The following is a 25,041-nucleotide window of genomic DNA, read 5'->3' as shown; positions in this document are numbered from 1 at the left end:
AGCAGGACAGGAAAATGGTCCAATTCACACACTTATCAAGAGAACATCCCTAGTCATCCCTACTGCCTCCGAACTGGTGGAATTACTAAACACAAATGCTTCATTTGTAAATGATGTCTGAGTGTTGGAGTGTGGCCCTGGCTATCCATAAATAAAAACAAGACAAAATATTTTACTGGTTTGCTTAATATAAGGAATTGGAAATGTAAGTATATTATAGCAATTACATTTACTTTTTATACTTAAGTATATTTAAAACCAAATACTTTTAAACTTTTACTCAAGTAGTATTTTACTGTGTGACTTTCACTTTTACTTGAGTCATTTTCTATAAAGGTATCTTTACTTTTACTGAAGTATGACAATTGGGTACTTTTCCCCACCACTACATGTCTGGATGCATGAAGAAATAGGTAAACACTTCAATTGAAATGCCAATGTTCTGTCAGTTGTCAATAAACATTAACAAATGAAGATTGAGTTACACTGAGTCCAGGGCTTTGTGTACGAGGTCTTTAAAGGGATACAATGAAGGCAATGAAGTCCTTTATCTACTACCCTAGAGTCAGATGAACTCATGGATGCCATTTTTATGTCTCTGTTGTGAAGTCTAGAGTATCTACTAGCATGCTAGCAGTTACCACATTACTTAGCACGTGCGCTAAAGCTAGTTAGCAACTTCCTTCAAACTGCACGCAGAGACATAAAAATTGCATCTACGAGTTCATCTGACTCTTGGTTAGTAGAAAAAGGGCTTCATTGCCCAAATCATGAAGTATTCCTTTAAGTGAAGTGCTGATGTTTTCTTGTATTACTACTCAGTACCTGAACACATTCAACAATTAACATGGTCCACAGTTAAAATGTCACAGTTATAGTGCCTTCAGAAAGGATTTACATCCTTGATTTCTCCCACAATTTGTTGTGTTACAGCCTGAATTTAAAATTGCTTAAATTTAGATTTTTTTTTCACTGGCCTACACGCAATACCCCATAATGTCAAAATGGAATTGATCTTTTAGACATTTTTACAAATTAATTAAAAATGAAAAGCTGAAATGTCATGAGTCAATAAGTATTCAACCCCTTTGTTATGGCAAGCCTAAATAAGTTCAGGAGTAAACATTTGCATGGACTCAATCTGTGTGCAATAATAGTGTATACAATTATTTTTTAATGACTACCTCATCTCTGTACCCCACACATACAATTATCTGTAAGGTCCCTCAGTGAATTTCAAACACAGGCTCAATCACAAAGACCAGGGAGGTTTTCCAATGCCTCGCAAAGAAGGGCACCGATGGCAACAAAAAAAAGCAGACATTGAATATCCCTCTGAGCATGGTGAAGTTATTAATTACACTTCGGACAGTGTATCAATATACCCATTTACTACAAAGATACAGGCATCCTTCCTAACTCAGTTGCCGGACAGGAAGGAAACCCGCTCAGGGATTTCACAATGAGACCAATGGTGACTTTAAAGCCGTTATAGAGTTTAATGGCTGTCATAGCAGAAACCTGAGGATAGATCTACAATATTGTAGTTAGTCCACAATACTAACCTAATTGAGAGTGAAAATAAGGAAGCCTGTACAGAATACAAATATTCTAAAACATGCATCCTGTTTGCAACAAGGCATTAAATTAATACTGCAAAAAATATGTCAAAGAAATTAACATTTTGTCCTGAATACAAATTGTTATGTTTGGGGAAAATCCAATACAACACATTACGGAGTACCATCCTCCAGATTTTCAAGCATAGTGGTGGCTGCATCATGTTACGGGTATGCTTGTAATCATTAAGGACTGGGGAGTTTTTTCCTAGAGGAAAACCTGGTTCAGTCTGCTTTCCACCAAACACTGGGAGATTAATTCACCTTTCAGCAGTACAATAACCTAAAACACAAGGCCAAATCTACATTGGAGTTTCTTACCAAAAAGACAGAAAATGTTCCTGAGTGGCCGAGTTACAGTGTTGACTTAAAGGAAAGTCAACACTGTCTAGCAATAAACAACCAATTTGACCGAGCTTGAACATTTTTTTTAAATAATAAAAGGCAAATTCTGCACAATCCAGGTGTGGAGAGCTCTTAGAGACTTACCCAGAAAGACTTACAGCTGTAATGGCAGCCAAAGGTGATTCTACAATCTATCGACTCAGGGGTGTGAATACTTATGTAAATGAGATACAGTATTTCTGTATTTAATTTTCAATACATTTGCAAAAATGTCTAAAAACATGTTTTCACTTTGTCATTATGGGGTATTGTGTGTGGATGGGTGAGATAAAACAAAATATTTAACCCATTTTGAACTCAGGCTGTAAAACAACAAAATGTAGTCAACCAACAAAATGTGGAATAAGTCAAGGGGTATGAATACTTTCTGAAGGCATGACATGTTCCTAAGATAGTTAACATGACTCATAATTACTAAACACACCCAACAGTTCCTTATCACATCCGGGCTGTCAGGCAGACTGTGACTAAGGAGACTCTAAGCACACAGACAGATGGGTCTCCATCGCCACCTTCTCCCCAGTGTCTACCAGAGGTTACACGGAAACACATGGCAACCGGTGGCAGCAACCAGCATCCAAGTGTACAGCAAACCGGAGAGAGCGAGGTAGAGAGTGGGGGGTGGGTGAAGCGCATACACTTCCTTACTTTTCTCACTTTGCCTTTAAAAGACTGTTACATTCATAAGTGGTGCGCGGGAATAAATAGTTTGGGCAAAATCCGTGTTGCAATTAAACGCTCGCTCATATCCCCCCCTCAGGACTAATTAGGAGCTCTCTTCTCCGAGCGTCCCCTCTCCCGGGGGAATGGAACAATCCCCCACGCCCGTCTGTGCTCGCTAACGAAGTGCCAGGTTTTTTATCTCAAGCAAGAAAGGGGAGGTGAGTGGGTGGGGGCGTCCCGTAGGGGGGACATGGAGAGTGTGTGAGAAGCCTTTCCCAAACATCACAACTCAGCCTCCCTCCAGAGATGGGCACCCCTCGGGTGGCCCCATTACTGCCACTGTTTCTACGGGGCCCTCAGAAGCCACGTTGTTGAGTCTTCACTGTTCACTCAAATATCATCTGGTGGTCATACTAGTGACTATACTACTCATTAGTTGTTGATCAAATGCTATATGTTGTTTTACAACCACAAACACAGGAAAATGCCTCCTGGTAGGCCATCTAAATTATGCTTAATAATCTTGCTTGCGGGGGATCATGTCTGCTGAATTATGACAAATGTTTGAGGAGAAAAGGGTCACTTGACAAGTGCTAAAAACTGTTTCATAAGAGTCACAAAGACCAGCACTGACGTTTCGAAAAACATATTCACTTAAATCCGTAAAATGGCTATTCCTTCTTACAAAATATCAGGTAAATTAATTCCTTGCAAGCTGAAATAAATAAGAAAGAATACAATTTCTCATTCAACATTCATTAGGCATGTTAAACACTACAATTCAGTCCTTAGTTGAGCTGTGAATTGACTAGCACACCTTAAGATCACAATTAAAGGAGGCACAAACAGGTATCTATCTCTTTGATACTCTCCATGTACAATAAAATGTGTATATATATACAAATAAAAATACCTGAAATATGATTGGATGTGGGAACAAAAACATGTCATACATATTCCAAAACCGTTCCTGAAGGAGGAGGCAGGCTCCACAACACACATTTCACAATAGAGATGATGCTGTGCCACAGAAAAGAACCATGCTGGGGAACAATGCGCCACAGAAGACAACAATTCTCACAAGACAACCATGCTTTTATCTTGGTATTACAGAAGGTATCAGTTTGAGGTCATCAAAAGGGGGCAACCAGTCCCAGGAAAATGTGGGTAGTGATGACAAAAGCCACCTGGATTGCACAGTTAAAAGCATCAGTAGTAGACAACAAAAACTGGTTTTACAACAAACTTTGAAATTGAAATGTGAGAGCACATTTTCCAGCTGATCTTTTCTCCCGGTTTCTCTCAGAACTTTTACATTTAAAAAAAATGTAATAAACTAGTTCAATACTTAATTGCACATAATTGGCAAAGGGAAGTAACATAATTGAAAGTTGTTTTCTTGAATAGGATAAGTTTGACAATGGCACAACAACCACAGCACAGTCCATGCCACATCGCCCCACTAGGTCTCGCGGCAGCCCATACACACGTGCTGTCACACAGTGGGCCCATCCAGGAGGGTGCTGAGAACCTGGGCATCTGTGGGAGATTGACTTTGGGCAGAGGCACGCTCGGTAGGTTGTTGGTTATTGTCCTGAAAAGAAATCAATGCCAAACCAAACAACGACAAAAAAAGATACGACAGAGACAAAAGACAACAGAGTGTTGATTTTTCACCTCCATCTGGTGATAGCATGATTTAGTGCCTTGTCGGTGGATGTTATCTAGCCTACACTCATGGAAAATAAGGTGTTACCTAGAACCATAAAGGGTTTTTCAATTGTCCCCATAGAAGAACCCGCTAAAAATAACTATTTTTGGTTCTAAGTGTAAAAGCCCATCTCTTAGACATTGAGCTTTAAATAGCAAAACAGAATGCAACTAATGACAACAGGGGAATTTTCAGTAACAACATTTTGGTTTGCCGCCTTAGATTCCAATAGCAGAGTGTTACCATATTTCTTACACCTATCCAGTCATTTCAGATCTAGGTGCCTAGAGCCATGAAGGGGTAGGTTGTTCGGGGGAAGGGCCCTTACTTGACAGACTGCCATGTTTCCTGCTCGAAGCCGCAGTGGATGGACTGGGCGATGGAGGACTCCATAAGGTCTATGTAGCGCACCACCAGTGGGATGAACAGGTCTTGCAGGTGCTTGTGGAACATGCCATTGCACAGGTGAGCTGGGGGGGAATGAGGAAGGAAGGAATTCAAAGCTTAAGGTCATGAATTTGGGCTTGAACATCTTTATACAGTTCTAGTCCATGATAAGTTAAATTGCTGTCCTTCCCTCCCGCAGTCCATGTTATGACATTTGCATACAAATTCCATCTTCACACATCCTGATATGCAAAGGAAGTAGGAAAAAGAGAAGAGAGAGACAACAGAGAGTGACACACAGATAGACAGAGGAAGACACAAACAGAGAAAAAGAGACAAATAGAAAATGAGAGACAAATAGAAAGAGAGAGAGAGAGAGAGAGAGAGAGAGAGAGAGAGAGAGAGAGAGAGAGAGAGAGAGAGAGAGAGAGAGAGAGAGAGAGAAAGAAAGAAAGAGAGCGTAGGCCTCCTGCTGGTCTCTCAGGGCTTCATTAGTCCTAATTCCCCATCACTCTGTTCCTTCATGATTAACACTAGCCTTTTTACCCTCCTGAGAGACCACAGCTCCTCTCCCAACAAGTTCCCATCCCGCAACACATGCAGACACTAAAGTGAGCATTTACTTAATCCTTAGAATACGTGGATATTAAGACCTGGTGTGATAAATTAAATATGTTTTGTTCACGCTGCAAAACAATCATTAAAATGTGGCATTACAAACAACTAACGCTTCAAGTCTGAATATCACGTACAGTATTTGTTCATTTATCAGACGATATCAACATAGCCTCTTTTCAGCTTTTTGTGTGTTTTTTTCTTCTTTTTTACTCACATATCTCAAAGCATCTGGCAACATTTACAACGTGGACATCCTGAATGAGGTAGGAAACTGTCAAATCCTAAAGGCAGACTTGACCATGCAGGTCTATAGCTAAGCAACTAAGAAAAATAGTTTATTTTTATTTTATCCTAACAATATCATCAGCTTTGAAGTTTTCATCCATTTTACCTGAATTAATTTCCACCTAGATCCTATCACTTAAGAGATCATTATCAAAAATAGGGGGCCTCATTTGCATTAATAGTCAAAAGGATAATTTTCTTTTGTCTAGATTTTGTTCAGCCGATATTCTCATTACCTTACTCTTCAAATCAAATAATTGTTATGACAGTTGGAATAATTGCAAGATTAATGGAGAATGGTAATAACAGAAAATGAATGAAAAAAACAAAACAATAATGATCTTTGCCTATGCCTCACATAATGAGAGTTTTATTTTGAACATTACTGCCCTTGAGCTGTCTGTCTGCTCTGTGTGAGGCTTGCATAGACAATGTAAAACAACACTTCAGATGTAGCCAACTCTCAGCTGGCAATGAAACAAAGGCTCAGAGCTAAGAGTGAATCAGGGAGAAGAAAGAAGAAGAAAAATGAAGTATGAGAGTGAGAGAGAGTGGAAGTTTGATAGTACACAAGCGCACACAAGGGCAAAAACCTGGATGCCAGTGACATTGGCCGTGCACGAAATCGGCCTTGCTTACTACTTACTAAAATGACATACCGTGTACTCATCATACTACATACTATTTAGAATGTACTGTTTAGTATAAATGTATGCAGTAAGCAACAAATATAAACATACTAGGCTCATCCATACTTAGAATGCATCCTCTAAATCGCAATTGCGTTATTTCCCGCCATTTGTTCATTTTGGTAGAGCCCATTCTCTTAGCTGATAATCAGCTGTTGTCAAACACATGTGGGTCTGAAAAGATGCTTCTCTTCCTCCATAGTGTGCAGAGAATTCTACTAGATGAAAAGCCAAAATGAGTATGACATCCTGACATTTAAATAATACTACATTTTCAAAATGTCACTTTCTATGAAATGTGATATTTTCACAATACCAATCAGCATACAATTTAGAAACCAATTACGGGTTTTCGGACACAGACACTGACTTCACACATAGTGGGGGTGGGTAGAAGGTGAAATTAAAACGAAATTAATGTTTTGGTCTATAACCTTTTATCAGAGTACCCTTTGCTTGTTTACGAGTTGCAAGTTACGTTCAAAGTACATTTGGAAAAAGGGGAAAACTACAAACTTCTGTTTCCTGTTCATTGAGCAAAGAACTCAAAATGGAGGACAGCCTGGTGAGACAGGTGCCTCAAACTGTGCTACTGCTCTCCTGTCTGTGTGACACAGCTCCTCGCATTACAGGAAGTGAAAGGTAGTCTTCAGATGGCATAAGGTCAGCGCCACACCAGGCCACTGACTTTACCATTGTGTTCCGACATCAGGTCCTATCCTTTCTCCACATTACCTCACTGATGCTGATGTTAATTATTGTGTTGCCGACGCAGAAGTGCAGGAGCTTTAAGCACAGTTAACCTCTTCTTCTAACAAGTCTTGTTTTCTGCAGCACTGCTGGTGTTAATTAGTGCTCTTAGTGGTGCGTACATTCACTGTGAAGTATGGGACGTGCTCTTGAAGACAGCTCAGGACTGGGAGGTGCCGTAGTCCGTGCTTTAAATACGGACAAGCACAAAACGGAGGGTCAGGGGACAAGACAAGGGAGGATGTGGGGGAGGGGGCAACAAAATAATTAGAGGTAACAGTATAAGGAAGGGAAGCACGCCACTCACGGTTACTGAACTGGAAGTTGAACTGTGCTCATGAATCAGTGATATGTTGTAGGCTACGCTTTAAATCAGTATTGGGAGGCGAAGCAGAGGGTCAGAGGTGGAAGAAGAGGGACACAGGGAGAACGGCGAACTCACGGTCATATCGCAGGAAGTTGTTAAGCAGCTGGAATAAGGGGAAGCTATCCCATGAGTCAACGGGCTGGACTTGCAGCGCACCATCCATGTCGACGGTGTAGAGAGACATGAACGTTTCTGCGTGCTCCGCCATCATCTCTGGCCACCATGAAAAGGCCTAGAAAAGAGAAGGAAGGAGTAAGAGCAGGGTGGAAAAGGCAGAGAGACAGAGAGAGAGAGGACAAAAAGAAAGAAAGGAAGAAAGAAAGAAAAAGTGGGAGAAGGCGAAATAAAGAAAAACATTTTTTTTTAAATAAAAAAGCACAAGTCTGCACAAACCACTATCTCTAGTTTACTTGAGAGGCTCTGGTGAAGAATAGATTGACATAAAATGTAAAATGACACAATCAGAGGAAGATGGGAAAAAGTGACAGATGGATGGCGAGAAGACTGCTCTGAAAAAGAAAAGAAAATGCCATGTGCAAATCAAAGCAATCTAATGAATGGAACAAACAGAGAAACAGCCAAATGGGTGATGGGTAGCATAAAGAGAGGACCTTGAACGCACAATGGACTCCAACACTGAGGAAGAGATGCGAGCAGCATCATGACATCAGCCCAGGAGTAAGCTGCAATAGTGCTCTTCCCCAATAAAGATAAATTGCATATTGGTAATTACATTCTGCTTTCATATTAAGCTTTAATCTCCAAGCTGAGGCTATAAAAAGTTATTAAAAGGCACAGACAGACATAATGCGTTTTTTAAACAGCAATCAAATCAAAATCAAATCCAATTTTATTGGTCACATACATATTTAGCAGATGTTATTGCGGGTGTAGCGAAATGCTTGTGTTCCTAGCTCCAACAGTGCAGTAGTATATAACAATTTACAACAATACACAAATCTAAAAGTAAATAATGGAATTAAGAAATATATAAATATTAGGACGAGCAATGTCGGAGTGGCATTGACAAAAATACAGTATATTTAGTTTTTATTTTACCTTTATTTAACTAGGCAAGTCAGTTAGGAACACATTCTTATTTTCAATGACGGCCTAGGAACAGTGGGTTAACTGCCTTGTTCAGGGGCAAAACGGCAGATTTTTACCTTGTCAGTTCGGGAATTCGATCTTGCAACCTTTCGGTTACAAGTCCAATGCTCTAACCACTAGGCTATCTGCCGCCCCACATATGAAATGTAAAACATATGTAAAACAGTATGTAAACATTATTAATGTGACTAGTGTTCCATTATTAATGTGGCCAGTGATTCCATGTCTACGTATATAGGGCAGCAGCCCTATATAAAAAAAAAAAAATGCATGAAATGTATGCATTCACTACTGTAAGTCGCTCTGGATAAGAGCGTGTGCTAAATGACTAAACTGTAAATGTGAAATGTAGCCGGGTGGTAGCCGGCTAGTGATGGCTATTTAACAGTCTGATGGCCTTCAGATAGGAGCTGTTTTTCAGACTCTCGGTCCCAGCTTTGATGCACCTGTACTGACCTTGCCTTCTGGATGATAGCAGGGTGAACAGGCCGTGGCTCGGGTGACTGATGTCCTTGATTATTTTTGTTGGCCTTCCTGTGACATCGGGTGCTGTAGATGTCCTGGAGGGCAGGCAGTGTGGCCCCAACTGCACCACCCCCTGGAGAGCCCTGCGGGGCGGTGCAGTTTCCGTACCAGGCAGTGATAAAGCCAAACAGGATGCTCTCAATTGTGCATCTGTAAAAGTTGAGCGTGAGGGTCTTAGGGGCAGAGTCGAATTTCTTCAGCCTCCTGAGGTTGAAGAAGAGCTGTTGCGCCTTCTTCACCACACGGTCTGTGTGGGTGGACCATTTCAGATCGTCAGTGATGTGTACGCCAAGGAACTTGAAGCTTTTTATTTGAATCTTTTTTACTTGAGTTGGGGTGGTGGTTTGAAAGGATGATTAAAGTAAACCTTGAGCTTATTGCAGTTAGGTAGTCACACAGACATAACTTTCTAGCCAAACTGGACAGGGGTTAGCCCATTATGAACTGTCAATAAATACTAACTAGTAATATGCTAGCAGTTGGTGCCTCGTTCAAGAAGGGCTTGCTTATAAACTTTTTGGTTGTTACATAATACAAATACAATAGAAATGTAATGAAAAAGTATTCTAACTAAGTTACTACAGTCAATATCATTGGTGGTAACTAGGCTATCATTAGTGCAACTATACTTTATTTACCTGTGACTTACTTTTTTTTAACAAATTACATTTCAAATTACAATAACAAATAAACATAGGACATCATTACAAGTATATTTTCTTCTTAAGACACATAAAATAACATTAAAGTAAAGCAAATAAACCAAAATAAGAAACACAAATCACTACACATTAATTGCCAGTGACAACAGTTTAAAAAGATAAAGAACCTCAAATAAAATAAACAGAAAAAGGTCAGGCTCCACATTTGTATAAACCTAGGATGTAAGAATACATCGTTTTTTTCGTTATTGACTAATTCTAGAGATTGAATAAAATATTTGATTTCAAGTAAAAAATATATGGCATTTGGGGACAGATTTCAAATATTAGTTTTTCCACCATTAGAAACACTTCCAACAAGGGCCGCGTTTCATGTAGGCCCACCCTGGTACGACCCCCCGACAACCGTGTACATCTCTCCAAGACAAGGTAACTTCCATCAATATACTTGCCTGTACTTAAAGAACTACAAATGCCATGATGATCTGGATGAGACTGCCGAATCGAGGCAAAGGTAAGAATCTCTGGATTAACTATCTAATGTTAGTTAAATGTAGTAATTAATAAATTGGCAACATTTCCTTGAATGGACAATTCTGCGAACTGTCTTGTGCAAGTTTTAAGTTGACACAATACCTGTGAGCAAAGGTGTCAGCTAGAGACGATGTGCAGGAGCTTTCAGGGATTTGTAGTTTTGCATAATGTCTACTTTGACGCTAACTATTTCTTTTTTTATCTGAGAGTGAATAGAGCCGAACATACTTACAAAAGTCACCCAGTCCGAGAGAGATCCACATGGCCATCAAAACGTCACGCCAGGGCAAGCCCAAACAAAACACAGCCCCTATTTCAAGTGTTTCCAAAATCCCCTATGGGAAAAAGAAAGGTGGAAAAACGATTGGAACCATTTCCCTGTTTGAACGCTAGGTTTTATGGGTATTATGACACCTCTACTGTGGGGCTCTATAAGGCACAAGAAGCAGTGCTGTATCATGAATACAGTCACAGGTAAATGGCGTTGTTTGGCCAACACAATAGTGGCCACCGACCACTACCCTAGGGTCTGGCAAAACACTGTTGAGGGTAGTGCACCACATGATGCAGTCCACAACATGTATCATTCACATCATCAGCCTTCATATGCTGAGAGTTTGGAGCTTTTCCCGCCACACTGCCCTCCATACCACCCTCCTCAATTCCCTCTACAACCTCCCTCCCAGGCTACTTTTGGTTACCCTCCCTACTCCCATCCCCAGGACAGGCCTGGGACACTCCTGCCACCCATGGCTGCACCAACCCTGCAACAGGAGTCACACCAAGATCTCCTCTGCACATCATTTAGTTGTCATACAATCAGAGACACATATCTTTAATAGCATAATAGAATGCGGTAAACATATAGCACAGTTATGTGCATATGTTGGTGAGTTATGAAGAATTTACGTCAATTCCAATCAGACGAATTGGACATGGAATTTCTCCAATGCAGTGTGATTCAATTCCTGAATTGACTGGAATTGTATGGAAGTTCGGAGAGGAAAAATTAATAAACAAATAGTTCACTCGTTATGTTAAGATCACAGATGATTTATCTCATGAACACGACATAACAAAAGTTGTTTTGTCGAGATCACAAGATAAACTATCAATAGGAGTGGCGGTATTGATTGACAGTATGGCTAAGGCGGCAGAGTAGGCTAGCTGGCTAGCTTACATAAAGTAGCTTCTCCCAGTTTGATGCAGTCAAGACAGGTACTAGTATGTAATCCTATTGGATGATAAATAACGAGGTTATGACAGCTATTGGTTTTCTATAGGGCGAGTCGGCTTGGTTGGTTGCTGTCTCTCCCTCCCTTCTCCTTGTTCCGTGTCACTCGCTCACACTCACAGAAGCCTACACACACAGCACAGCCCCTGCTAGAGCATCACCTCTCTCTACCTCCTCTCCATCACACTTCATCAGCTCCGGTCAATAAAGTAGCTTAAAAATGTACTTTTTTGCTGCTACTCTCACTCGAATCGGGCCAGGTCTGGATCCGACCAGGTCTATAAGGAACGGGTCTAGTTGTCCTCGGCTTCATTCGGAATGGGTCTCTATATTTTTTTAATGTATTGATGAATATCGGCTCCGGATGGGAAAGCCCCAGGTCTATTTTGGAAGAAGGCCTTTACGGCAGAGCCCACTGTGTTTGTGCTGGTCTCACATTTGTTCCTCTTATTTTACATGAGTGAAATAATTTTACTATTCCTGCCCCACTCACAAAATAATCTTTGTATCTCGTAACAGCTTTGTAAAAAGTTTTTACATGTTTTTTTATAAAGTGAGTACTCTTAGTAGAATGTTTGTTTTAGTTTCGCAATGCATTCATTTTTCAACTTTTTTGGTTATTGATTGCTACACTTAGGGATGGTACATTTCATGCTAACACCATGCTTTTATTTGTGTTTGGAGCACATTATCAGTTTATAAGTTAGAATGTTAGCAAGCTAAATGTCCCTTACCTTGAGCTAAGAGCTCGTGGGGAGCTAAATTTGTTCCATACATGATTATATTTAGAGCAGGATAGCAACCTACATGATAAATAACTTGTAATATTGGTAGTAACCATCTGGATGTCACCGTGATACAGTCAACTGTTGCTCAATGGGGAGAGTTTGCACTACAAATCAGCAACACAACAACACAGGGCACAGTGTATCCTTCGCTCCCGAGTCCCGCTTGCCCGGCGCACTGCTATCCTGCAGTAACTAACTTAGAGGGAAGTAGCTTGATAGTGTTGCTAATATCAGGCCAGGGATTTTGCAGGCCAATAAAAACGGAATGATTCTGAACACTCCCAAGTCCCAGTTTCTAGACACAAGCATAAACTAGCTAGCTGGGGAGGGCTCATTACGACAACTGACTAAACTGACTGAACCGATTCTGTTTGTCCCCCACTCAACTCTTGCTGCTCGACATACATCATACATTTTAGGCACCAGGCATTCCTGTATAGCCTCTCCCTCTTGTGAGCTAGTTAGTTAGGTAGTCTTGTTATCTATGCTGGTTGTTAGCTTGCATAACTGATATGTGTATAATTGTAAGGGACATTTCATGTTTTATGGATAATATTACAATATACAGCGTGGGTGAGCTCCATTCCTGACAGGCTGATCAGATTCAATCAGCCTGCCAGCTAATGTCAGGCATCATTCAGAGCTTAAATGCCCCATGAGCGCATTGCAATCAACACAGCCACAGGGCTCCTTGATGAGGTGGTTATCGTGCATCTGAACAAATGAATGGATGATGCGTGTTACTTTTGATAATCTAGTGACAAAACATTTTCATTATGTAGTGATCAATGAGATAAATAAATCGTAATCTCAACAAAATGAGGGAATTATCCATTTTTTCATACGTCCTCTCTGGACCACCGTAAAATTGAGAAGAATGTGAGCCCAACCTTGAAGTCAGCTAGATGTCCATTCAGGTGTCCATTCCCTTGAAATAAGCATAGTTCATTTTGCTTGCATAGGGCATTCGTGTCATTTGCACTAGAGGTTTGATCTACATCACACAAAATATGAAAAGGTTGGAAAAGGTCCAAACACAAAAGGTCAAGCCAATGACATTTCCAAAACATTGGACTGTTTTGTCTAGGATTCTGTGTGCAGTGCAAGGGGTTTACAAATGTATAGGCCAAATAAGTTGTGATATAACCGGAAATTCAGTGTTTGTCTTGGGGGGTGCAGAAAAAGGTAATGTGCGCCCACCTGCTTTCATCTACAGTGGCTTTTTTTGTCTGTGCCAAGTTGGATGTGCCCTAACACTCTTTCCATGTCTTGGTAGGTCTAGCCATCATACATGCAGTTACAAACCAAATAATTTACAGTGATTCTTCAACACAATCTTTGCTTAAAGTTCTGACCGGTCCTTGAAAATTGTTGCTCTGTGTCAGTGCGGTCACATACCGGTATGAATTGTTTGTGTCAATATTGTGTGCGACTCCATCTATAAGACATTTTATGTCATAATGGAACTTGACAAAGTCATGTTCTTAGCTCTAAATCGAGGGGACATTTAGCAGTGCTGCAGTTGCTTCTCAAAGACTCCATCATCGCCATAGATGAGCTAGAGCATAATAAGAGCCAGTTCGCGCCCATTTTTCTTGCCCACCCAAGAGAGATGCTTCCTATCCTACTCAATAGCAGTGGTCGCCATGTGAGGTGAGAGAAAAGTGCAACTAGCCCAATGAAGCCCTCGAAAATAGCAGTGTGACAGATTGATTGAAGGAGGTTGGTGTTCCTGTGTGTGTGTGTGTGTGTGTGTGTGTGTGTGTGTGTGTGTGTGTGTGTGTGTGTGTGTGTGTGTGTGTGTGTGTGTGTGTGTGTGTGTGTGTCTCTGTCTGTGTGTGTGATTGTGTGTGTGTGCTAGTGGGCGCTTGTGGCTAACAAAACACTAGGCTGGCGGTCAGAGACAGTATATGTCCCACAGCTATACCTGGCCTTGAGGGCTATTGTCATCAGCCTTTTCAGATGTGTCTTTTAAGCGCACTGGGACAAAAAATACAATTAAAAGAGTGCCTTTGCGCCATACGCTTTGTTACCTATCAACTTTCTCCTCCATTCGCACATTCACACCAACAGGCATCCTCACATAAATGTTGTCTCTAAGTGAGAGAGCGAGATTCCGATAAAGAGATGGAAGAAGAAAAATGAAAGGTACGTGACTGAAAGCAAGAGAAAACAAGAGGAAAAGAGAGACAGACAGACATAGAAATGGAAGGAGAGCGGGATTGAGTGTGCGGTGACGCAGCATGACTAGGGTTGCAACATTCTGTGAAGTTTCTTCCAGAAATCCTGGTTGGATAATTCTGGATTTCCAGCTTATTCCCTCCTGATTCCGGGAAACCTCCAACCAGGATTACAGGAAAACCAGGGAATTTATTGAAAGTTCCTGGAATTTTGCAACCTTAAGCGTGACAAGTGCTTTGCATTCATCATATAAATATGAAGGACATTGCTCCTTACACCACGTTCCACTGTTTCTCAGTATCAACCATCTCCTCAATGTGAACCATGAACAGAGCTTTACAGGGTGTGAGTGAGGTGTGGTATATGACTGACAGATGTTGACAGGCTTTGGGACGTAACACAATTTGATGGAAGCGGACATGACAGACATAAAGCCGGAGTTTTCACGAGATAAACTTACCTCTCTTCCCTTTCCAATTCATATTAGAAAAAGAGGGAAAGTGAAAGACAGAAATGAGAGAAATTGAGGGCATCTCTGGAATTTTCACTTAGCATAAAACACTGAAGAGGGTCATCACCGGTTTGATTTACACAAATGGCGAAAACATGGAAAGCAATCGTAATTTTCCTTTGACAGCGCGTGGGATGCGCTACAGTGACTGGCCACCCACTAGAACTCCAGCGCCAGGCTCCTACCACAAAAGGCCTTATCTCATATGTGGTCGTGACAGATGCAGATTTGCATCCAGTTATAAATAGCTTTGTCGCTCAGAAACAGATGTCTGAATCCGCACTGCCACTTATTAGGCAAATGTATGGTGTTTGTGGACGTCGCACCACTTATAATTGATCAGTTGTACACCGTACTATAAGAGTGACGTGTGCGTATGGGCTGTGGGCGTTGTTTTGATCTCTTCTCGCCAGAGACATTACTACAGTGTTGGCACTTGATGTATCATCTTCCACTTTGGCACACAGCAGCCATCGCAGACACAGGATAGGAATGGGCATCACCACAATAAGTTGTCACTAGTTCTTAGTGAAATGATCAAGCAATTCCTTCTGGTGTGGCACGGGCAAGAATCATTCAAAAATAGAAACCAATACAGCATTTAAGGTTGCATTTCAACTGAAATAATTATCTGTGACAAGAGTTAAGTTTTTGTGGCCGGGTGCATGCACACAGACTTCGGTCGCCAGCTGTACGGTGTTTCCTCCGACACATTGGTGCAGCTGGCTTCCGGGTTAAGTGAGCAGTCTGTCAAGAAGCAGTGCGGCTTGGCGGGGTCGTGTTTCAGAGGACGCATGGCTCTCAACCTTCACCTCTCCCGAGTCTGCACGGGAGTTGCAGCGATGGGACGAGACTCTAACTACCAATTGGATATCACGAAATTGGGGAGAAAAAGGGGTAAAAAGTTCAATTTTTTTTTAAAGAGTTAAGTCGTTGTGTTATTGAAGCAACCAAGGCATTGGAGGAGGCCTATACTGACTGCAAAATTGTATTGTTGAAAGTCACTGAGATTAGTGACATTTGCATGAAAAAAATCATTTTTCTGATCTGTATATTATGTTTTAAAGTGCCTTCAGAAAGTATTCATACCCCTTGACTTATTGCACATTTTGTTGTGTTACAGCCTGAATTTAAGATGGATTAAGATAATGTTTTTCTCACCCATCTGCACACGACCGGAGGTTCGTGGCACCTTAATTGAAGAGAATGGTAATGACTGGAGCGGAATCAGTGGAATGGTATCAAATACACTACTGTTCAAAAGTTTGGGATCACTTAGAAATGTCCTTGTGTTTGAAAGAAAAGCACATTTTTTGCCCATTAAAATAACATCAAATTGATCAGAAATACAGTGTAGACATTGTTAATGGTGTAAATGACTATTGTAGCTGGAAACGGCTGATTTTGAATGGAATATCTACATAGGCGTACAGAGGCCCATTATCAGCAACCATCACTCCTGTGTTCCAATGGCACGATGTGTTAGCTAATCCATCATTAGAAAACCCTTTTGGAATTATGTTAGCACAGCCGAAAACTGTTGTTCTGATTAAAGCAGCAATACAACTGGCCTCCTTTAGACTAGTTGAGTATCAGCATTTGTGGGTTCGAAATACAGGCTCAAAATGGCCAGAAACAAAGACCTTTCTTCTGAAACTCGTCAGTCTATTCTTGTTTTGAGAAATGAAGGCTATTCCATGCAAGAAATTGCCAAGAAACTTAAGATCTCGTACAACGCCGTGTACTGCTCCCATCACAGAACAGTGCAACTGGCTCTAACCAGAATAGAAAGAGGCAGCTTCATTAAATCGTACCTGCAAAACACCAGTCTCAACGTCAACAGTGAAGAGGCGACTCCGAGATGCTGGACTTCTAGGCAGAGTTCCTCTGTCCAGTGTCTGTGTTATTTTGCCCATCTTAATCTTTTCTTTTTATTGGCCAATCTGAGATATGGCTTTTTCTTTGCAACTCTGCCAAGAAGGCCAGCATTCCGGAGTCGCATCTTCACTGTTGACGCTGAAACTAGTGTTTTGCAGGTACTATTTAATGAAGCTGCCAGTTGAGGACTTGTGAGGCGTCTATTTCACAAAACTAGACACTCTAATGCACTTGTCCTCTTGCTCAGTTGTGCACTGGGGCCTCCCACTCCTCTTTCTATTCTGGTTAGAGCCAGTTTGCTCTGTTCTGTGAAGGTAGTGCACAGCGTTGTACGAGATCTTCAGTTTCTTGGCAATTCATTACATGGAAAAGCCTTCATTTCTCAGAACAAGAATAGACTGACGAGTTTCAGAAGAAAGTTCTTTGTTTCTGGCCAGAGTTCCTTGGCTGAGATGAGAGAACCTGCCAGAAGGACAACAGTCTCTACAGACCTTCACTAATCTGGGTTTTATGAGACATAGGCCAGACGGACGCCACTCCTGAGAAAAAGGCACATGACAGCACGCCTGGTGTTTGCAAAAAGTCACATGAATGACTCAGAGCATGAGGCAAAACATTCCGTGGTCTGATGAGAAACATTTTACTCTTTGGCCTGAATGCAAAGCGCTATGTCTGGAGAAAACCAGGCACAGCTCATCACCTGTCTAACACCATCCCTACCATGAAGCATGGTGGTGGCAGCATCATGCTATGGGTATGCTTTTCAGGGGAAGGGACTGGAAAACTGGTAAGAATAGATGGAACAATGAACAGAGCCAAATACGGGCTAATCCTTGAAGATTTACGTTCCAACAGGACAATGACCCCAAGCATACAGCCAAAGCAACACTGGAATGGCTTCAGAACAAGAATGTGAAAGTCCTTGAGTGGCCCAGCCAAAGCCCAGACTTGAATCCCATCGAGAATCTGTGGAAAGACTTGAAGATTGCTGTTCACCGCCGCGCCGCATCTAACTTAACAGAGCTTGATAAAATCTGCACGGGAGAATGGGAGATAATCCTCAAATTCAGATGTGCAAAGCTGATACAGATTTACCCAAGATGACTCAAAGCTATAATGGTTGCCAAAGATGCTTTTACAAAGTATCGACTCAGGGGTAAGAATACGTATGTAAAAGAGATATTTCTGTATTTCATTTTCAATAAATTAGATTTTTTTTCACTTTGTCATCATTGGCTAGTGTGTAGATCAGTGGAGGAAAAAAAATATTTAAAACATTTTGAATTCAGGCTGTAACAACAAAATGTGGAAAAAGTCAAAGGGTATGAATATTTTCTGAATGCACTGTGACTAAGTACACTGTGGTAAGCGTTGCGATGCTAAAGCTCTGTGCACATCAGGGTTTGGGTCAATTTGAAATTTCTGAATTTAATTTAATTCAAACAATGAATTTGAATTGGCCTAACCCCACAGGAAGCGGAACTTGAATTGAATTTGAAGGAAGTAGAATTGAATTCAAAGCAATTCAACTGAGACATGAAAGTCTCATTCATTTGACAAATATTTTATCAAAATGATATGCCATTTATTAATACAAAGAATACAAATACCATTTCAAATATCAGTTTGATTATAACTCAAAGATGTCAAGTAGTATTTTTCTTTGTCATGAGATGTTAGATTGTTCCGTTCCATACGGTTTGATCTAATGCATTCTAGGATTTATTTTCTTATATATAAAAACATATCTAAATGTAATACCCACTCTAGAATGCCCTAGAATGCCCGCCAATCAGAAACGAGAATTCAACAATGCTGTGGCATAAGAATTATTATAGACAACCCACAACATGATTTCAATATTATTTTACATTTCTTTAGGATAAAAATTGAATGTTTCAACCTTAAGCTAAATGGTATTGGTAACCATACATGACGTCAAAATAAACAGTACTATGGTGATGTGTATAATGAATAAACGGTGTGTGTGTGTGTGTTGTGAGGGTGATGCTGTTAGTGTCACACCCTGTTCTGTTTCACCTGTCTTTGTGATTGTCTTCACCCCCCTCCAGGTGTCGCCCATCTTCCCCAGTATCCCCTGTGTATTTATACCTGTGTTCTCGGTTTGTCTGTTGCCAGTTTGTTTTGTTTCGTCAAGCCTACCAGTGTTTTTCCCTCTGTTCCGTTCTCTTGAGTGTTCCTGTTTTCTAGTTTTCGCAGTGTTGACCATTTCGCCCTGCACCCTGAGCCTGCCTGCCATCCTGTACCTTTGCCCCACCTATCTGGATTACTGACCTCTGCCTACCCTGACCCTGAGCCTGCCTGCCGTCCTGTACCTTTGCCCCACATATCTGGATTATTGACCTCTGCCTGACCTTGACCTGTCTTTGCCTGCCCCTGTTGGATTAATAAACTGTTGTTAATTCAACGTTGTCTGCATCTGGGTCTTACCTTGAAACGTCATTGTTAATCTGGCGGAATGGTCCTACCTCTGAATGGTGCTCATCATTCTGCTGCAGGACCTCAATACAAAGTTCTCCCAGTCGCATCATGTCCTCCAACCTCTTCTCCGTGGCAGCTTGAGCATCAGCTGTTACATTAGCACACAAACATGCCAGCACTGTGACACCAGCACACGGATACACTTAAACACTAACTGGCACCCTGTATACTGTATTAGGAACACTGGCAAACACTGCATACACTTTAACAAACACAGAGACATGACAGTGAAACATGACACAGTAACATCACCACATGTGAGCCGGGCTTGCACATACCCTCGATCTGAGCGTATTCGGTCAGCTGGGAGTAGTTGACAAGGGCAGCTTTCTCCAAACATTTCTGGACCACCTTCTTCATCTCATCAGGAGGAACCGGTGTGGTGATGTCCTTCATCAAAACCTAGAATTATCCAAACACAGTCATAAGCCTAATGCCAAACACAACAAAACTGACTTCTAGATCCTTAAAAGAGTGACCCAAAACCTGTTTAGACTGGAAGGCCACAAGGATATCCCAACACATTCTGGTCTGCAGTATGAAGAATACAGATACAATGTAGACTCAAAAGAATAACAACAGACTTAGACAGCAGACATAGCTTTTCAAGCACAACATACCCTTTCTAGTAGGGAGAGTGTTGCTTTGAGGGCCCCATCTGGTCGTCCAAAGGGGAAACAGTACCTGTGGATACAAGTGTGAGTGGACATCGCATCTAGACCATTTTCAAGAAAGATACTGTGGGAATGCTTGATGTACGAAAGGACGCCAATGCACTACATTGCACAAAAAAACATTTATTGACTATAGCCTACTGCGTTCTTTGATTAGACAATGACCGGCACAAATATGTAGGTAAAACTGTGGGTGATCAAAATCAAATAAAATTGTATTTGTCACATGCTTCGTAAACAACAGGTGTGGACTAACATTGAAATGCTAGTCCTTAACAAAGTAGAGGTCAGAAGTGGGAGGCAAATGCCCATGACCACACATGTATTGCCTGCATAGCTCTCGGAACTCTGGTGATCTTGATTTGTCCTGTAATAATGGACTGGAAACAAGCAAATAGATGAAGACCTACAGGGCAATATCTCTCCCAAATGGGTATATCATATTTTAAGTGGATTTGAGGTGGTCCCTGTCAAACATGTCCCTTCGTGCGTGGTGAGGAATTACCAAACAACTCTTATAGCCCTTAATCAACTTCGCTGTGGTCCCCCTTAATCCTGAACTATATGCACCCCGTTCCTGTCTGCTGCATATTAGCATAATCCCAACATTGTCTAGGCAATTGTTTACTGCCATTAGCCTGTCGTTGAGGAGTGTTGCTATTGACCCCCGCTGCTTTCAACAGCCCCCTCCCAACTTCTTGTCCCCATCTACCCTCTTTCCTCCTTGGGACCAGATGGAGGGCCCTTCACAGGCATTGAACAAACCATCCTTCAAGGTCTGGATCTGTTTCCATGGCCCTGACAATAAGGCCATACAACGCATTAATGGTGAATAGCAGCTCACAGATAATAACAATAATAATTTGGTGGGTGCTTATAGTTTTCCTATTTCAAGTGAGTATTGATATGGGAATTGGAAATGTTTTTTTTGCATATCTCAACCCTCCTGAGACACCATCCGAGAATGGGGTCATGACTAGGGTCTGCCATTATCAACAGCGACCCTGGACCAATTAGGGTTAAGTGTCTTGCTCAAGGGCACATCAACAAATGTTTCACCTTGTCAGCTCTGGGATTTGAACTAGCGACCTTTCAGTTACTGGCCCAACGCTCTAACAGCTAGGCTTACTGTATATTGGACCAAAAATCCAATATACAGTATTTCGCACTTGTTTAAATGTGTTGAAAGTTCTTATTATACTCAGTTACTAGTGCATTACTGACAAATGTTATGACATACCATCGTGTGTATTCACGTCAATCGTAGAGGAAGTAGTACCTAAAATGGATGATCTGGTTGTCCAATAGACTCAGGAGACGGCCTCTTATGTCCTCAAACTGTTCTCGCTCTTCCTCAGTCACTGTGCACATTCCATCCGGCCTAAAAAAAAATACACATACAAATGTTTGATGAGCATTTCATTAAAGGGGCAATCTGCAGTTCAAACAACAACAAAATACACCCCGACACTTTTTGGGGCAAATGGCTTAGGGATGGGGTTGGAGAAAACTAACCAATCTCAAATTCATAGACTGACCATAAATTAGATCAAAATTATAGTTTTAACCATGTTTTGAAGCTATACAGGTTTGTTTACAATTCTATTGTTTACAAACAATAGAATAAAACAAGCTTATATTTTGGGGTTCTGATGGGGTTAGACAGTTGAACTAAGCTCATGAGGCATTTATAAGAAATATTCAAGAATCAATGGCTATATATATATCATTCATTTATAGTATGAAAATGGATGTAGCAATTGCAGATTGCCCTTTTAATGTTTGCAATGTACCCATTCCCTTCTTGCCTCTTCATGAATAGGCACTCTGGGGGAAGAGAAGAAAATGCAATCACTACCCAGACTGCTAGCCTTGACTTCCAGGCCTTTTTTCAGATGAACGAGAAAGGCGCGCCCTCAAAACGACACTCACTTTCACCAGGAAGAGTGGGGGAGAGGTTGTCTGTGTTGTGCTTATAAAAGCCTATGCAGTGAGCTCCTGACCATGATGTATTAGCCTCTAGCAGGGGAGAATGACACGCATCTGCAACAATATTCGTGACTTGAAGATTGAAATGGAAATTAAGTCGAAATGGAGAAACTGAACTGTGAATTGCATATGAAGAATTTACTGATTGTTTGTGTGTTTTTTTTGGTCTGTTTTTACTCCGCCAAGTGACTTTTAGAAAAAAAACGAAGATAATTCTAGAATAAATTAGTGTAAACCATCCTATCAAAAATGTGCCTGGTTTTAGAGTAAAAACATTTATCTCACGTCTGAAATGCACAAAGGTAATTAGCTGTAATAAAGGACTTTGTAAAAAAATATCTCAAGAAATGGAGTGACAATACAGTTGAAGTCGGAAGTTTACATACACTTACAGTGAGGGAAAAAAGTATTTGATCCCCTGCTGATTTTGTACGTTTGCCCACTGACAAAGAAATGATCAGTCTATAATTTTAATGGTAGGTTTATTTGAACAGTGAGAGACAGAATAACAACAAAAAAATCCAGAAAAATGCATGTAAAAAATGTTATAGATTGATTTGCATTTTAATGAGGGAAATAAGTATTTGACCTCCTCTCAATCAGAAAGATTTCTGGCTCCCAGGTGTCTTTTATACAGGTAACGAGCTGAGATTAGGAGCACATTCTTAAAGGGAGTGCTCCTAATCTCAGCTTGTTACTTGTATAAAAGACACATGTCCACGGAAGCAATCAATCAATCAGATTCCAAACTCTCCACCATGGCCAAGACCAACGAGCTCTCCAAGGATGTCAGGGACAAGATTGTAGACCTACACAAGGCTGGAATGGGCTACAAGACCATCGCCAAGCAGCTTGGTGAGAAGGTGACAACAGTTGTTGCGATTATTCACAAATGGAAGAAACACAAAAGAACTGTCAATCTCCCTCGGCCTGGGGCTCCATGCAAGATCTCACCTCGTGGAGTTGCAATGATCATGAGAACGGTGAGGAATCAGCCCAGAACTACATGGGAGGTTCTTGTCAATGATCTCAAGGCAGCTGGGACCATAGTCACCAAGAAAACAATTGGTAACACACTACGCCGTGAAGGACTGAAATCCTGCAGCGCCCGCAAGGTCCCCCTGCTCAAGAAAGCACATATACATGCCCCTCTGAAGTTTGCCAATGAGCATCTGAATGATTCAGAGGACAACTGGGTGAAAGTGTTGTGGTCAGATGAGATCAAAATGGAGCTCTTTGACATCAACTCAACTCGCCGTGTTTGGAGGAGGAGGAATGCTGCCTATGACCCCAAGAACACCATCCCCACCGTCAAACATGGAGGTGGAAACATTATGCTTTGGGGGTGTTTTTCTGCTAAGGGGACAGGACAACTTCACCGCAACAAAGGGACGATGGACGGGGCCACGGATGGGTATTCCAGCATGACAATGACCCAAAACACACGACCAAGGCAACAAAGGAGTAGCTCAAGAAGAAGCACATTAAGGTCCTGGAGAGGCCTAGCCAGTCTCCAGACCTTAATTCCATAGAAAATCTGTGGAGGGAGCTGAAGGTTCGAGTTGCCAAACATCAGCCTCGAAACCTTAATGACTTGGAGAAGATCTGCAAAGAGGAGTGGGACAAAATCAAGTCGGTTAGGACATCTACGTTGTGCATGACACAAGTCATTTTTCCAACAATTGTTTACAGACAGATTATTTCACTGTATCACAATTCCAGTGGGTCAGAAGTTTACATACACTAAATTGACTGTACCTTTAAACAGCTTGGAAAAGTCCAGAAAATTATGTCATGGCTTTAGCAGCTTTTTATAGGCTAATTGACATAATTTGAGTCAATTGGAGGTGTACCTGTGGATGTATTCCAAGGCCTACCTTCAAACTCAGTGCCTCTTTGCTTGACATCATCGAAAAATCAAAAGAAATCAGCCCAAAAATTGTTTGGTTCATCCTTGGGAGCAATTTCCAAACGCCTGAAGGTACCACGTTCATCTGGACAAGCAATAGTGCACAAGTATAAACAGCATGAGACCAAGCAGCAGTCATACCCTCATGTAGGAGACGTGTTCGGTCTCCTAGAGATGAACGTACTTTGGTGCGAAGTGCACAAATCAATCCTAGAACAACAGCAAAGGACCTTCTGAAGATGCTGGAGGAAAGAGGTACAAAAGTATCTTTATTCACAATAAAATGAGTCCTATATTGACATAACCTGAAAGGCCGCTCAGCAAGGAAGAAGCCACTGCTCCAAAACCGCTATAAAAAAGCCAGACTACGGTTTGCAACTGCACATGGGGACAAAGATTTTACTTTTGGGAGAAATGTCCTATGGTCTGATGAAACAAAAATAGAACTGTTTGGTCATAATGACCATCATTATGTTTGTAGGAAAAAGGGGGAGGCTTGCAAGCCAAAGAACACCATCCCATCTGTGAAGCCCGGGGGTGGCAGCATCATGTTGTGGGGTGCTTTGCTGCAGAAAGGACTGGTGCACTTCACAAAATAGATGGCATGAGGCAGGAAAATTATGTGGATATATTGAAGCAACATCTCAAGACATCAGTCAGGAAGTTAAAGCTTGGTCGCTAATGGGTCTTCCAAATGGACAATGACCCCAAGCACACTTCCAAAGTTCTAGCAAAATGCATAAGGACAACAAAGTCAAGGTATTGGAGTGGACATCACAAAGCCCTGACCTCAATTCTATAGAAGATTTGTGGGCAGAACTGAAAAAGTGTTTGCGAGCAAGGAGGCCTACAAATCTGACTCAGTTACACCAGCTATATCAGGAGGAATGGGCCAAAATTCACCCAACTTATTGTGGGAAGCTTGTGTAAGGCTAGCCGAAACGTTTGACTCAAGTTAAACAATTTAAAGGCAATGCTACCAAATACTAATCGAGTGTATGTAAAGTTCTGACCCACTGGAAATGTGATGAAAGAAATAAAAGCTGAAAT

The 25,041-nt window shown here is 41.3% G+C and overlaps 1 protein-coding gene across 3 annotated transcripts in view; it reads right to left on the bottom strand.

Moving 5' to 3' along the window:
- Positions 1–25,041, bottom strand: part of LOC106561024 (calcium-dependent secretion activator 2) — a 224,236-nt gene that overhangs the window by 38,226 nt on the left and 160,969 nt on the right. For 2 of the 3 annotated variants that reach the window (XM_014124578.3, XM_045688109.2), the window contains 6 exons: positions 21,373–21,474; positions 20,040–20,103; positions 19,698–19,821; positions 19,407–19,507; positions 7,570–7,726; positions 4,727–4,868 (listed from right to left, as the gene is read on the bottom strand). In XM_014124578.3, coding sequence (XP_013980053.1) covers positions 4,727–4,868; positions 7,570–7,726; positions 19,407–19,507; positions 19,698–19,821; positions 20,040–20,103; positions 21,373–21,474 — 690 coding nt within the window. Of the gene's footprint in view, positions 1–4,176; positions 4,282–4,726; positions 4,869–7,569; positions 7,727–19,406; positions 19,508–19,697; positions 19,822–20,039; positions 20,104–21,372; positions 21,475–25,041 lie in introns of all 3 variants that reach the window. The other variant, XM_045688110.2, reaches the window with a different exon arrangement.

Source organism: Salmo salar, chromosome 10 (assembly GCF_965601325.2).
Source record: "Salmo salar chromosome 10, fSalSal1, whole genome shotgun sequence".
Classification (NCBI taxonomy): Eukaryota; Metazoa; Chordata; class Actinopteri; order Salmoniformes; family Salmonidae; genus Salmo; species Salmo salar.
Note: the sequence above shows the minus strand (reverse complement) of the source record. Positions and strands in the feature narration are given on the sequence as shown.